The following is a 15,152-nucleotide window of genomic DNA, read 5'->3' as shown; positions in this document are numbered from 1 at the left end:
GCATTCGCACCGCGGTCAGTTAATGCGCCGGTTATTCGAATTTTGATGTTGGGCGTTTGAAATCGGCCTTGTTGTGACTTGATTACCGTTATTTAATGGCTTTAATATAGATATATATATTTTTTCGTAAAGCTACCTTGAATGTTTATGGACAATATTTCTTTGATGCGTTAGATTTCTAGATTTATCTCCTCCATGTTGTCAGTATCAGGGCTATCAAATTCATTTGTTTCATTGAAATTTATGTTTTAGCGCAATTTTCCAAATACCTGTATCACAAGTTTTTTTATCTACATTTTCTATTAGCGTTTATGTCCGATGGTCTTTTTCATCTCTTCTCCTTCGCTCCTGCTGTGACTGTGCACCTTCCCATTTATACAAACACACCACGCCCCCCCCACCACACCCCACACGTCATGCCCACACGTCATGCCCCCCACACGTCATGCCCCACACGTCATGCCCCCACGCCATGCCCCTCCCCCCACACGTCATGCCCCACACCCCCCACGCCATGCCCCACACGTCATGCCCCCACGCCATGCCCCTCCCCCCACACGTCATGCCCCCCACACGCCATGCCCCTCCCCCCACACACCACGTCCCCCCCACGCCATACACCACACGTCATGCCCCACACCCCACAAGCCTTGCCCCAGCCTTGCCCCACACCCCACAAGCCTTGCCCCTGCCCCCCCCCCACACACCATGCCCCTCCCCACGCCATGCACGCCCCCACGCCACACACCACATCCCCCACGCCATACTCCACGCCACACACCACATCCCCCATGCCATACGCCATGCTGCCTCCCCCTGCTACTCACAACAACAAAGAGGAGGAAGTGACATCTCATATCTGACAAGCGGTTTCAACTCGTTATTTGAGGTTGGGTCTAACAGAATCGGTCTTATGGACACCAAACCCACATTAGGACATTATTTTACTGTAATAGAGAAGAAGTTCACTTTTCAATCGATACCCTTTTTACAGTTCAACTTCTCAAATTGCGCGCAGAGCAAACACTACTAAAAAATGGGAGTATTAATGAATATTCATTATGGAAAATTGGATGCTCAGTGTCGTGGAATATTCTAATCAAGTGAGAGACACTTTGTAATTTCTTCAAAACAATCATCTTTTATTTAATTATTGCAATGATGAAACTGTCCACTCTACACTCTTGAGTGTGTTGCCGAGAGCGACCTTACAGACAATGTAGAGTTCTTATATAGTAGATGACAAAATGCTTCTTCATGGCTGGTTCCACCCCTCCCATGCAGATCGGGGGGCACCATAAGTCACCTCGGGTTCATCATGTAGTTATTTGCACCTGGTGTTTAACTCCCAACCCGACTTAGTTTCCCAGATGCAAGAATGATTAGAAACAATAAGAATTTTTGTTCTACTCCTCCAGGCTATCTCTATCTCGGGTCACACCCACCACATCTAGTCTATGGAATGCAGTCTTTTATGCTTAATCACCGAGTCAACTGTCAGCTCAAGCCCAGAGGCCCAACTCAGTCCCATAGCCACTGATGAGAGAGTACTCGTCAAAGCTATTCGATGCATAAACACTATTATAACATAATCTTGTAAATTTTCTCCCACATCAGTTTGTCACCCACGGCGTTACAGTACCGTGTACCCCTAGCAGCATTTCATCCAAAGACTTTTATATTTGCTGTCTAGTCTGTGTTTTCTACATGTGCAATAAGCATAAAACACAAGTAGGCCTATAAAAGGAAATGTAAACTCGTTCTCATTCTGAGAAATAAGGTAGGCCAGTTGATTTCAACATCTGAACAAAGTCGACACGCCAGCATGCTGTTCAAACAGTCGGAGACGGACAAAGGGTGTGTTCATAACAATTCAACTGTTCTAGCTAGTAAATAGATCAAATTGACTAAACTTAAAATTTTAACTGGCTTCTCACGAGCTTGTCGGCTTGTGCTTGAGAGATTGTTTATGAGACCTGTTAAATTCCTGCTGCAAGAAGTTAGTATTTTTATATTTTTTTATACACACTGCTCAAAAAAATAAAGGGAACACTTAAACAACACAAGTTAACTCCAAGTCAATCACACTTCTGTGAAATCAAACTGTCCACTTAGGAAGCAACACTGATTGACAATAAATTTCACATGCTGTTGTGCAAATGGAATAGACAACAGGTGGAAATTATAGGCAATTAGCAAGACACCCCCAATAAAGGAGTGGTTCTGCAGGTGGTGACCACAGACCACTTCTCAGTTCCTATGCTTCCACTCTAGTGGTAGCATGAGATGGAGTCTACAACCCACACAAGTGGCTCAGGTAGTGCAGCTCATCCAGGATGGCACATCAATGCGAGCTGTGGCAAGAAGGTTTGCTGTGTCTCTCAGCGTCGTGTCCAGAGCATGGAGGCGCTACCAGGAGACAGGCCAGTACATCAGGAGATGTGGAGGAGGCCGTAGGAGGGCAACAACCCAGCAGTAGGACCGCTACCTCCGCCTTTGTGCAAGGAGGAGCAGGAGGAGCACTGCCAGAGCCCTGCGAAATGACCTCCAGCAGGCCACAAATGTGCATGTGTCTGCTCAAACGGTCAGAAACAGACTCCATGAGGGTGGTATGAGGGCCCGATGTCCACAGGTGGGGGTTGTGCTTACAGTCCAACACCGTGCAGGACGTTTGGCATTTGCCAGAGAACACCAAGATTGGCAAATTCGTCACTGGCGCCCTGTGCTCTTCACAGATGAAAGCAGGTTCACACTGAGACGCCGTGGAGAACGTTCTGCTGCCTGCAGCATCCTCCAGCATAACCGGTTTGGCGGTGGGTCAGTCATGGTGTGGGGTGGCATTTCTTTGGGGGGCCGCACAGCCCTCCATGTGCTCGCCAGAGGTAGCCTGACTGCCATTAGGTACCGAGATGAGATCCTCAGACCCCTTGTGAGACCATATGCTGGTGCGGTTGGCCCTGGGTTCCTCCTAATGCAAGACAATGCTAGACCTCATGTGGCTGGAGTGTGTCAGCAGTTGCTGCAAGAGGAAGGCATTGATGTTATGGACTGGCCCGCCCGTTACCCAGACCTGAATCTAATTGAGCACATCTGGGACATCATGTCTCGCTCCATCCATCAACGCCACGTTGCACCACAGACTGTCCAGGAGTTGGCAGATGCTTTAGTCCAGGTCTGGGAGGAGATCCCTAGGAGACCATCCGCCACCTCATCAGGAGCATGCCCAGGAGACTCATACAGGCACGTGGAGGCCACACACACTACTGAGCCTCATTTTGACTTGTTTTTTTGTTTGTTTTTGACTTGAATCTCTGGTGGCACAGTGCCTTAGAACACTGCGCCATCTTTTACTTTGTAGTGAAAACATCAGAACTATGAAATAACACATGTAATCATGTAGTAACAAAAAAGGATTAAACAAATCCAAATCTATTTTATATTTGAGGTTCTTCAAAGTAGCCACCCTTTGCCTTGACACCTTTGCACACTCTTGGCATTCTCTCAACCAGCATCATGTGGTAGTCACCTGGAATGCATTTCAATTAACAGGTGTGACTAGTTAAAAGTACATTTGTGGAATTTGAGCCAATCAGTGGTGTTTTGACAAGGTAGGGGTGGTACAGAAGATAGCCCTATTTGGTAAAAGACCAAGTCCATATTATGGCAAAAACAGCTCAAATAAGCAAAGAGAAACTACAGTCCATTACGTTAAGACATGGTCAGTCAATCTGGAAAATTTCAAGAACTTCAAGTTCAGTTGTAAAACCATCAAGCGCTATGATGAAACTGGCTCTCACGAGGACCGCCACAGGAAAGGAAGACCCAGAGTTACCTCTGCTGCAGAGGATAAGTTAATTAGTTAACAGCCTCTGAAATTGCAGCCCAAATAAATGCTTCAGAGTTCAAGTAACAGAATCATCTCAACATCAACTGTTCAGAGGAGATTGCGTGAGTCAGGCCTTCATGGTCGAATTGCTGCTAAGAAACCACTACTAAAGGACATCAATAAGAAGAAGAGACTTGCTTGGGCCAAGAAACACAAACAATGCACATTATACCGGGGGAAATCTGTCCTTTGGTCTGATGAGTCCAAATTTGAGATTTTTGGTTCCAACCGCCGTTCTTTGTGAGATGCAGAGTAGGTGAACAGATGATCCACCATGAAGCATGGAGGAGGGGGTGTGATAGTGTGGGGGTGCTTTGCTGGTGACACTGTTAGTGGTTTATTTCGAATTCAAGGCACAGTTAACAGCATGGTTACCACAGCATTCTGCAGCGATATGCCATCCCATCTGGTTTGGGCTTAGTGGGACTATCATTTGTTTTTCAACAGGACAATGACCCAAAATACACCTCCAGGATGTGTCAGGGCTATTTGACCAAGGAGGGTGATGGCGACATCTATCACCCGACGTCAACCCAATTGAGATGGTTTGGGATGAGTTGGACCGCAGAGTGAAGGAAAAGCAGCCAACAACTTCTCAGCATATATGGGAGCAACTTCAAGACTGTTGGAAAAGCATTCCAGGTGAAGCTGGTTGAGAGAATGCCAAGAGTGTGCAGAGCTATCATCTTTGAAGAATCTAAAATACATTTTTGATTTGTTTAACGCTTTTGGTTACTACAATGATTCCATGTGTTATTTCATACTTTTGATGGCTTCACTATTATTCTACAATGTTTTCAATCCAGCATCGTTTTGTGTATCAGTTCTTAAACCATGTGCCATGGAATCAGTACATGGAAAATCTCTTCCCAACTATTTTTGCATTCAAAGTTAGTCATTATTAGTGAATGTGCATTATTATGCATGGTTCTGGTTTAAATTAGTAACAACAAGGGCATTTTCATAGCCAGACTGTAAAGCCAGATCAGTGAGTATTGGCTAAAGCAGGGTTAACCCCCTTGAGTCGATTTGGTATGTCAATCTTAAGTAAAGTAAAGTACCAAAAAAAAAAAAATCTCAACAACTACTGTATACACACAAGTGTAAAGGAATGAATAAGAATATGTACATACAAATTTACATAAATCCAGATTTAAAGTCCGTCAGTTTAAGCTAGAGATATCTGACTTTGTGGGGTAAAGTGGAAAATGTTTATCCTCTCAGACACTCTCGTAAAGAAAACTTAAAGTAAAGGAGCTTTAAGTTGTGTAACTAACGGAGATCTGAAAGTCCTGCTATATATGTGGTAGTTGGAACTGTGAGCCAACTTGTTTTGACCATCTCTGTTTATGAGCTGGTTGTGTCCAAGCCTGGCCGAGGCTGCACTGCGGTGGGTTATTTTTACCGTGGCTGGGGACCGGGACCAGGGACAGGAGCTACTGTAGCAGGAGTTCTGACTGTGAACTAGGTCATTGTTAGAAGGGGTCATCCCACCAGGCAGGTGCTATAGGTTACTGGGAGTCAAGCCAGCCCAGTTCAGCAAGAAGGAGGAATACGGTCGTCCTTTATGTGCTGATGACCGGCTGTGCAGAGACCCCCATGTATTTTGACAGTTGATCCCAGCCAGCTTCTCTCCCCTGCTCACCGAACGCGCAGAACGACACGGAGCTTTGCTACAGCAGCCTCTCCAATCCCCTCACTTTGTTCTGCCTGTTTCCATTTTGTCTGAGGTGTTTGTCGCCGTCTGGAGTGTCTGTCTCCATGGCGGGCCGCTGTTCGACACCGGTGGTCCGGAGGACTCGCAGCAGTGCTGTTGGTCTGGAGCTCTGCACTTTGGGAAGGCTGTCTAGAACTTTAGCTGAGATCCATTGGTGGCTTACGGATGTTTCTAGCTAGTTTTGGATGAAAGTGCAGAGCTGTATTTGTCCAATAGGAGTGAAATGACAAGCTGAATGGCTAAGGGAAACACACTGACCTATTTGATCCAGATGTTAGTTTTATCTACAGTCCAATCTGATACAAGACTGAACTCCGACAGCTTTACACTGAGGATTGTACAAATGTTTTCCTCCTGTATCGAGTTTGAATTCTTACCATCATCCCCCTCTCTCTCACTCTCCTCCCATCCTGCCCCCCCCCCTCCCTCCCTCCACAGTGTGTCCCTCCACCTGTAAACATCGGGCCTGTACCCAACATGGCCACTGCTGCCACGACCAGTGCCTGGGAGGTTGCTCGGAGGCAGGCAACGCCAGCCGCTGTGTGGCATGCCAGAAGTTCCAGCACCAGGACACCTGTGTGGACCGCTGTCCCCAGGGATACTACACCTTCAAGGGCTGGCGCTGCGTCTCTCTCTCCTTCTGTCAGGACCTCCACAACCAGTGCAAGAACGGGAAGGGCAACGACTGCCACGAGTACGTCATCCACAACGGAGCCTGCATCCCAGAATGCCCCTCGGGATATACCACCATCAACTCTACTAGGTAAGTCTCCGATATATAACATTACAGCCATATACCACCATCAACTCTACTTCGTAAGTCTGCGATATAGAACATGACAGCCATAGACCACTATCAAATCTACTACGTAAGTCTTAGGTATACAGTTCCTTCAGAAAATATTCATAACCCTATGACTTATTCACATTTTTGTTGTTACAGCCTGATTCAAAATTGATGAAATATTTATTTTCTGCCCATCTATACACAATACTCCATAATGACCAAGTGAAAACATGTTTTTAGAATTTATTTCAAATGGATTGAAAATGAAATAGTGAAATATCTCAATTACATAAGTATTCACACCCTGAGTCAATACTTTGCAGAATCAACTTTGCCAGAGATTACAGCTGTGAGTCTTTCTGGGTAAGTCTCGAAAGAGCTTTCCACACCTGGATTGTGCAACATTTGCCCAATATTATTTTCTAAATTCTTTAAGCTCTGTCAAATTAGTGGTTGATCATTGCTAGATAACCATTTTCAGGTCTTGCCATATATTTTGAAGTAGATTTAAATCAAAACTGTAACTTGGCCACTCAGGAACATTCACAGTCTAATTGGTAAGCAACTCCAATATAGAGGCCTTGTGTTTTAGGTTTATTTATTTATCCGTTATTTTACCAGGTAAGTTGACTGAACACGTTCTCATTTGCATCAACGACCTGGGGAATAGTTACAGGATGAATGAGCCAATTGTAAACTGGGGATTATTAGGTGACCGTGATGGTTTGAGGGCCAGATTGGGAATTTAGCCAGGACACCGGGGTTAACACCCCTACTCTTACGATAAGTGCCATGGGATCTTTAATGACCTCAGAGAGTCAGGACACCCGTATAACATACCATCTGAAAGACGGCACCCAACACAGGGCAGTGTCCCCAATCACTGCCATGGGGCATTGGGATATTTTTTTAGACCAGAGGAAAGAGTGCCTCCTACTGGCCCTCCAACACCACTTCCAGCAGCATCTGGTCTCCCATCCAGGGACTGACCAGGACCAACCCTGCTTAGCTTCAGAAGCAAGCCAGCAGTGGTATGCAGGGTGGTATGCTGCTGGCAAAGGTTATTGTCCTGCTGAAAGGTGAATTCATCCCCAGGTGTCTGGTAGAAAGCAGACTGAACCAGGTTTTCCTCTTGGACTTTGCCTGTGCTTAGCTCCATTCCTGGATACTAAGATGGCTCCGATAGACATGGCCTCCTTGTTTGAGGATTATAGCAACTTTGCTGTATTACGTTTTTTTAATGTTATTAGCCCAGAACTTTCTTTGCATTATTACATACAACCAGAAAGCGCTTTTAGATATCAGAGAGGCGGTAACCTACCAGCATTTCAACCAGGAATATGACTTTCCTGAATTGGATCCTTTGTTCGTATCTTCCAAGGCGATTTGAACTTATCCCAGAGGCTGCTCCAAGACATCACTGTCGGTGAAGAGGTATTCGGAGTGAACTTTGTCCGACTAAGGAGGCGTGCACACGATCCACCGCTTCCGAGTATATTACTCGCTAATGTTCAGACCCTGGATAATAAAGAAGATGAGCTCAGGGCGAGGATCTCCTTTCAGAGAGACATCAGGGACTGTAACATACTCTGTTTCACGGAATCATGTCTCACTCCGGATATACTGTCTCCATCTATACAGCCAGCTGGGTGTTCAATACATTGTGTGGATCGGAATAAAGAATTCTCCGGGAAGAAGAAAGGCGGAGGTGTATGTTTCATGATTAACTACTCATGGTGTGATTGTGGTAACGTACAGAAACTCAATTCCTTTTGTTCACCCAACCTAGGTTACCTCGCAATCAAATGCCGACCTCATTACCTCCCTAGAGAATTGTCTTCTGTTATTGTCACGGCTGTGTATATTCCCCCTCAAGCCGATACCACAATGGCTCTCAAGGAACTACACTGGACTTGTGCAAACTGGAAACTGCACATTTATTATAGCCGGAGACGTTAATACAGCAAATCTCTTCCGAAGTTCTATCAACACATCGCCTGCGGTTCTCACGATTCAAAACTCTCATTGTTAGTCACCCTACCGTGATGACTACAAGGCCCTCCCCCAACCCCTCTTCCTATAGTCAAAAACTCAAACAGGAAGTACCCGTGCTGAGGTCTATTCAACGCTGGTCTGACCAATCGTAATCCATGCTTCAAGACTGTTTTTATCACGTGGACTGGGACATATTCCGGGTTGCTTCTGAGAATAACACTGACACAGTGACGGAGTTAATCAGAAAGTGTATAGGGGATGTTTGTTCCCACTGATGATTTTAAAACCTATCCAAACCAAAAACCGTGTACAGATGGTAGCATACACGCAAAACTGAAACCACCGCATTTAACCACGGCAAGGGGACTGAGAATATGATCGAATACAAACAGTCCAGGCCCTTCTTATGCCAATCAAACAGTCAAAGCATTAGTACAGAGACAAAGTGGAGTCACAATTCAATGGCTTAGACACGAGACGTATGTGTCAGGGACTACAGATAATTGCATAAAGTGAAAACCAGCCACGTCGCGGACACAATGTCTTGCTCCCTGACAAGCTAAACACCCTCGCCCGCTTTGAGGATAACACAGGGCCGATGACACAAGCCGCTCCCAAGGACTGCATGCTCTTGTTCTCCATGGCCGACGTGAGTAAGACATTTAAACGTGTTAACCCAAGCAAGGCTGGCGGCCCAGACGGCATCCCTACCCGCATCCTCAGAGCATGCACAGATCAGCTGTCTGGAGTGTTAACAGACATATTAAATCTCTCCCTATCCTAGTCTGTTGTCCCCACTTGCTTCAAAATGTCCACCATTGTTCCTGTTCCCAAGAAAGCTAAGGTAACTGAACTAAATGACTATCCCCCCATAGCACTCACTTCTTTCATCATGAAGTGTTGTGAGAGGCTAATTAAGGGTCATATCACTTCCACCTTACCCTAGACCCACTGAAATTTTCATACCATCCCAATAGATTCACGGATGATGCAATTTCCATTGCACTGCACGCTGCCCTATCCCATCTGGACGAGAGAAATACCTATGTAAGAATGCTTTTCATTGACTACAGCTCAGCCTTCAACACCATAGTCCCCAGGAGTACACTGCCTGAACTCACAGCAGAGATGAGAAAGTTAACCATTAAAATTCTGGCTGACCTCACAGCAGAGTTGTTAAAGTCACACCCGAGTTGAGATGGATATGACAATAGAGGAGTTCAAAAACATCACACGTCTGTCTGTCTCGCTGTCTTATGTCCCCCTGACCTGGCTAGGAAGTACAGTCCTTACTCTACACACACTCCTTACTGTACACTCCAGATCTCTGACTGACTGACTGACTGACTGTAGGCCGGGCCTCCTGGCCTGCTAATGGGCCGGGCTGAAGTGGTGTAACAACACCAGCCATGTGCCATGCTCTTATTTGACACCATAGACTGTTCTCTTTGTGGCTCCGAGTGACTGTCACCTGACGCTTTCACAGGAAACAGCAGGCTCTGGAACAGGAAGGGCACAGCGCATCTGTTGGGTTTCAATGGTCACCCTATTCCCTACTTAGTCCACCTCTTTTGACCGGGGCCCATAGGGCTCTGTTCAAAAGTAACTAGACTATGTAAGGTACCATTTGGAATACATTCTTGGACATTTGACTTTATTTAGACAGTTAAGGCTCAGGAAGAGACTGGTTTAACAGAGACGAGAAGACACAACGTCTTCCCAAAAGCCACACGCTGGCCCGTGATTGATTGGTGTTGGTGTGTTGATCATATAGCTCAGTGTGTTCTGTAGGGAAGGCAGCAGGCTGGTCGAAGGGCGCTGTGGACTGAACATGTTGCTGAATGTGTTAGTCAGCGTCTCCATTGTTTGCTGTGCTGTTTAGCTTTTTACGGAGGAAAAAGAGGTCTGAGCGCTGGGCTAGTCGAGGGAAATGCCCACCGTCCAGATAGGGAAAGGTATAAATGCATGTGTTTAGGAGGCAAACACCACACGCACTGGAAGTTCTGGAATGTACTCTCTCATACTGTACACCAGTGGGTCCAAATCACTATTATTTGAGTCACAAGCATGTCTCAAGTCATAAGGACCGAGTCTCAAGTCGAATACCAAGTAGAACGGGTCAAGACTCGAATCAAGCCCTAGTTGTGCATTCTAAAGAGACGAGAAGTTTAAGTGAAGTCTCAAGTAAACTAAAAATCTATACATGCAACGACATGTCCAACTACAAATATTAGCCTATTGATTGAGGCTACCAGACCTTTTCATTATTTTGTCTGCAACACATTTGAATTAGCCCTGTAACTGTAAAATAGGGACCTTGTCATGCCCTTACCACTGCTACATCAGCAGAAGGCAAATTGACGTGCTCAGAGTGTAGCTGTATTGACATGTCTTGGTGATCTGATAGTGAAAGCGCCATATCATACTAAATATACAAGTAGATTTACCAAAAATATACATGGGCAAAATCCCCAAAGAAATAGCCTCTGTATATGAGGCTTAATCTGTCCTATCTGAATGGACACAGCTATAGGGCAAGACTGTACAGCCACCCCCTTGAGAAACCAAATGAAATCTGTCAAACAGGAGCTCAAACAGGTAGACCTAAGCACTTGGCCCCTCAGGACCATACAATTACAACCAATAAACTGGTTCTACAATGTAAAAGGCAATTTCCACATCCGTTCTTACATTGGTACATTATTCTTCATCAGACTTAATGATTATTATTGATATTTCAACTCCATGCATACATGGAACAATCATTTTCTCTTATTTAAAGTTGTGACTCGCGAGCATGGAGCGCGGGCCACGGAGCCTGTTTCTATGAACACTGAGGTGGATGCTCCTATTACAACAACACAAAGGATAGCGACATAGGACACAGACACACACTGAACCCCGACGTAACCCCGGGAAATATTTAAAAAAAAAAAATATATATATATATATGTTGATTTAAATAAACACAGCTTCTACCTCATGAGTGTTACCAACGTCAACATGGCGCTCACTCCGAGCAGGGTAAGAAATGGTTGGTCTAAAATGAAAATATATCGCCTATCAAACGTCAAACAGAAATGTTTGTGTTGTAATAAACGGTACAGGGATGGAATGATGAAAACATGAAAAATTGTTGTAGTATTAGATGGATTAGATATGTACTACATAGGACTTATGCGTTTTGATAAACATGTGAAAGCAACAGCAAACATTTCAACAAGATAATTTTTAAAAACTCTTCCCTTTGCGGGATTTTGGACAGCGCAAGTGAAGAGCCACAACGATGACGCGTCTTCACCACAGCAAGTGAAAAGCCACTCCGATGACTCATCTTCACCACAGCAAGTGAAGAGCCACTCGGATGGCTCATCTTCACCACAGTAATAATACAATTTAACAATAAATTCCAAATGTAAATGATCAATTTCAAGCATTGCCTCATTGCTGGTGAGTTTGCAAAGGAAACAGTTAATTTCACCAAACCGTTTTTGGAACGGCAATCCTCTCTTCCTACAATGTGACCTTTGCTCTGCATCCAATCCTATAGCTGCCCCCTATAGCTGCCCCCCCCTATAGCTGCCCCCTATAGCTGCCCCCCTATAGCTGCCCCCTATAGCTGCCCCCTATAGCTGCCCCCTATAGCTGCCCCCCTATAGCTGCCCCCTATAGCTGCCCCCTATAGCTGCCCCCTATAGCTGCCCCCTATAGCTGCCCCCCTATAGCTGCCCCCTATAGCTGCCCCCTATAGCTGCCCCCCCTATAGCTGCCCCCTATAGCTGCCCCCCCCTATAGCTGCCCCCCTATAGCTGCCCCCTATAGCTGCCCCCCCTATAGCTGCCCCCCTATAGCTGCCCCCTATAGCTGCCCCCCTATAGCTGCCCCCCTATAGCTGCCCCCCCCCATACTCAACTGGCTGACCGGATCCGGACACAGAACGGGGTCAATACTGACACCTGGGTATCATATAAACACACATTAGTCATGGACGAAGGCTTAGAATTGCAGGAAATATTAGCTTTCCAACAGCAAGCCCCAAGCAGAAAGTGCGGGAAACTAACCTTTTTAAAATTGCTAAATGTTCTCTCCGCCAGTAAGAGGGGTGTGAACAGTTTGGAATCGCATGGGTTACGAGGTGGTTTGTTACTACGCCGTTAAATTACATTATGCATCCGGACCTTTATTAAATAGGACTTATACACCTGCTATTTCTTGGGGCGTCAGGGTAGCCTAGTGGTTAGAGCATTGGACTAGTAACTGGAAGGTTGCAAGTTCAAACCCCCGAGCTGACAAGGTACAAATCTGTAATTCTGCCCCTGAACAGGCAGTTAACCCACTGTTCCTAGGCCGTCATTGAAAATAAGAATTTGTTCTTAACTGACTTGCCTAGTTAAATAAAGGTTAAAAAAAAAGAGCTGTACAGTAAATCAGCAATCTGTTCGCTGTCTCACCTGACTGGTGTTGATTGACGGTTTGCTCGTCCAATGTGTGCATTTCACAATCTTCGCCAATCTGTTGCAGTTGTATTTATTTATTTTTTTTGCAATGGCGATTCTGCTGCTACTGTCTCTAGAGTAATCCACGTAGACTGTGTGCCACAAAATGAGTGACAAAACATGACTTAACCTGGCTGGATCATTTCAAGTCGCCAGTCTCAAGTTAAAGTCGTGTCCCGAGTCTTGAGGCTCCAAGTCGAAGTCAAGTCTCAATTTATTTTATGTCAAGTCATCAAATTTGTGAAAACGACTCAGACTTAAGTCCAGGTCATGTGACTCAAGTCCACAACTCTGCTGTGGACCCAACTTCAACATTCATCCACATCATTCCTCAATTTATTAAGCCTAACCTTAGGAGCTCTCTAGAGCCACAACCCCTGGGACACCCTGGGACCTTACATTCCCTTCCCTGATATTTTACCACTGCTGAAGGCTTTCCTCAGCATTTAGCCAACTAACTGAGATTATTAGGTGCTTCAGGCTATGAGGAAGAGATTCACAAATTGTTCCCAGGGACATTTCTTAAAGTTTCATAGTGCAGTACGTTCTCAGAGAGATTCAGGCTCATAGTGCAGTACGTTCTCCGAGATTCAGGCTCATAGTGCAGTACGTTCTCAGAGATTCAGGCTCATAGTGCAGTACGTTCTCCAAGATTCAGGCTCATAGTGCAGTACGTTCTCAGAGAGATTCAGGCTCATAGTGCAGTACGTTCTCAGAGATTCAGGCTCATAGTGCAGTACGTTCTCAGAGAGATTCAGGCTCATAGTGCAGTTCTCAGAGAGATTCAGGTTCAGTACGTTCTCAGAGAGATTCAGGCTCATAGTGCAGTACGTTCTCAGAGATTCAGGCTCATAGTGCAGTACGTTCTCAGAGAGATTCAGGCTCATAGTGCAGTACGTTCTCAGAGAGATTCAGGCTCATAGTGCAGTACGTTCTCAGAGAGATTCAGGCTCATAGTGCAGTACGTTCTCAGAGAGATTCAGGCTCATAGTGCAGTACGTTCTCAGAGATTCAGGCTCATAGTGCAGTACGTTCTCAGAGATTCAGGCTCATAGTGCAGTACGTTCTCAGAGATTCAGGCTCATAGTGCAGTACGTTCTCAGAGAGATTGTCTCATACCATCCAGTATGAGGAGAAGGAAGTTGCTAGATAATTATTTTCCATTCTGCAGCCGTTACGACATCAGGGACTGTTGAAGTCCTCCGCTGCTGGGCCGAGTGAGGGGAGTGTCCGTAACCAGACACACAAATCACCCTCACAGACAGACAGGGCTGTGACCGGGGTGCTGAGCCTCAAGCGGCTTGCTATGACTGGGCTGGGCAGAGGCTGTGACCGGAGTGGAGGCTGGGCAGAGAGTGCTGGGATGGCGAGACACTTGCTACATGCTATCTTTTCTTGAGCTAGGCTTGAAGTCAGTCATCAGGAGTTATGAGGGGCAGCAAGTAGCCTAGCGGTTAAGAGCGTTCGGGCCAGTAACCGAAAGGTTGCTGGTTTGAATCCCAAAGCTGACTTGGTGAAAAATCTGTCGATGTACACTTGAGCGAGGCAACTAACCCTAATTACTCCTGTAAGGAATTGGATAAGAGCGTCTGCTAAATGACTAAAATGTCATGTAAATGACAGAGGAATTCCTGTGCAATCCTATCTCTCGTTCTCTCTTCGCCAACCGTCAGCACAGCTGCTAGGCTGCTCTGCTTTCTAGACATTTCCTGGCATTCGTTCCGCCTTTCCACCTTTTAATATCCATGACAACAAGCACAAAATAAGAATTTGCTCATCTTTCCTTGAAACACAGAAGGCACTGCAGTGGCCCCAAGTCAGTCTGCAAAGTGCAGAGGTTTTCAGGGCTGCAGCCCAACACAAACTCTCTTTTTTAAAACCTGCATCCTAAATGATTTTCCCATGAGGCTCAGGACAAGGCAGGCCCCAGGAAGTGGTGTTTTTCCTATCAGTTTAAGGTCACAATGAGAATGGATCAGAGAGTGTATGTGTTTTCTGCAATACAACTACTTTAACATTTATTCTTTCTTTCTTTCTAAAAGTTAATTTATATATTTATGATTTTCCACGTGAGGAAAAAAATAAATAATAATCTTTCCCTGATCATTATAGAGTTTTTCCACTGGGCCAAATTTAAAGTCAGTGGAAAACCAAGCTGATTTTGTCAGATTGTTGTAAAGTATTAGAACCTTTTAATAAAATGTAACCTCTAATTTAGCAGCATTTAGTTCAATATGAAAGGAACTAGGTGACATAGCTCATCCAGTGTAC

At 45.4% G+C, this 15,152-nt stretch overlaps 1 protein-coding gene across 2 annotated transcripts in view; it reads left to right on the top strand.

Moving 5' to 3' along the window:
- LOC112251449 (insulin receptor-like) overlaps positions 1-15,152 on the top strand; it is a 174,797-nt gene that overhangs the window by 109,401 nt on the left and 50,244 nt on the right. For both annotated transcript variants that reach the window (XM_042322551.1, XM_042322550.1), the window contains exon 3: positions 6,042-6,366. In XM_042322551.1, coding sequence (XP_042178485.1) covers positions 6,042-6,366 — 325 coding nt within the window. The remainder of the gene's footprint in view (positions 1-6,041; positions 6,367-15,152) is intronic.

This window comes from Oncorhynchus tshawytscha, linkage group LG05, assembly GCF_018296145.1.
Source record: "Oncorhynchus tshawytscha isolate Ot180627B linkage group LG05, Otsh_v2.0, whole genome shotgun sequence".
Classification (NCBI taxonomy): Eukaryota; Metazoa; Chordata; class Actinopteri; order Salmoniformes; family Salmonidae; genus Oncorhynchus; species Oncorhynchus tshawytscha.
This window is presented reverse-complemented; position numbering and strand designations above follow the sequence as displayed.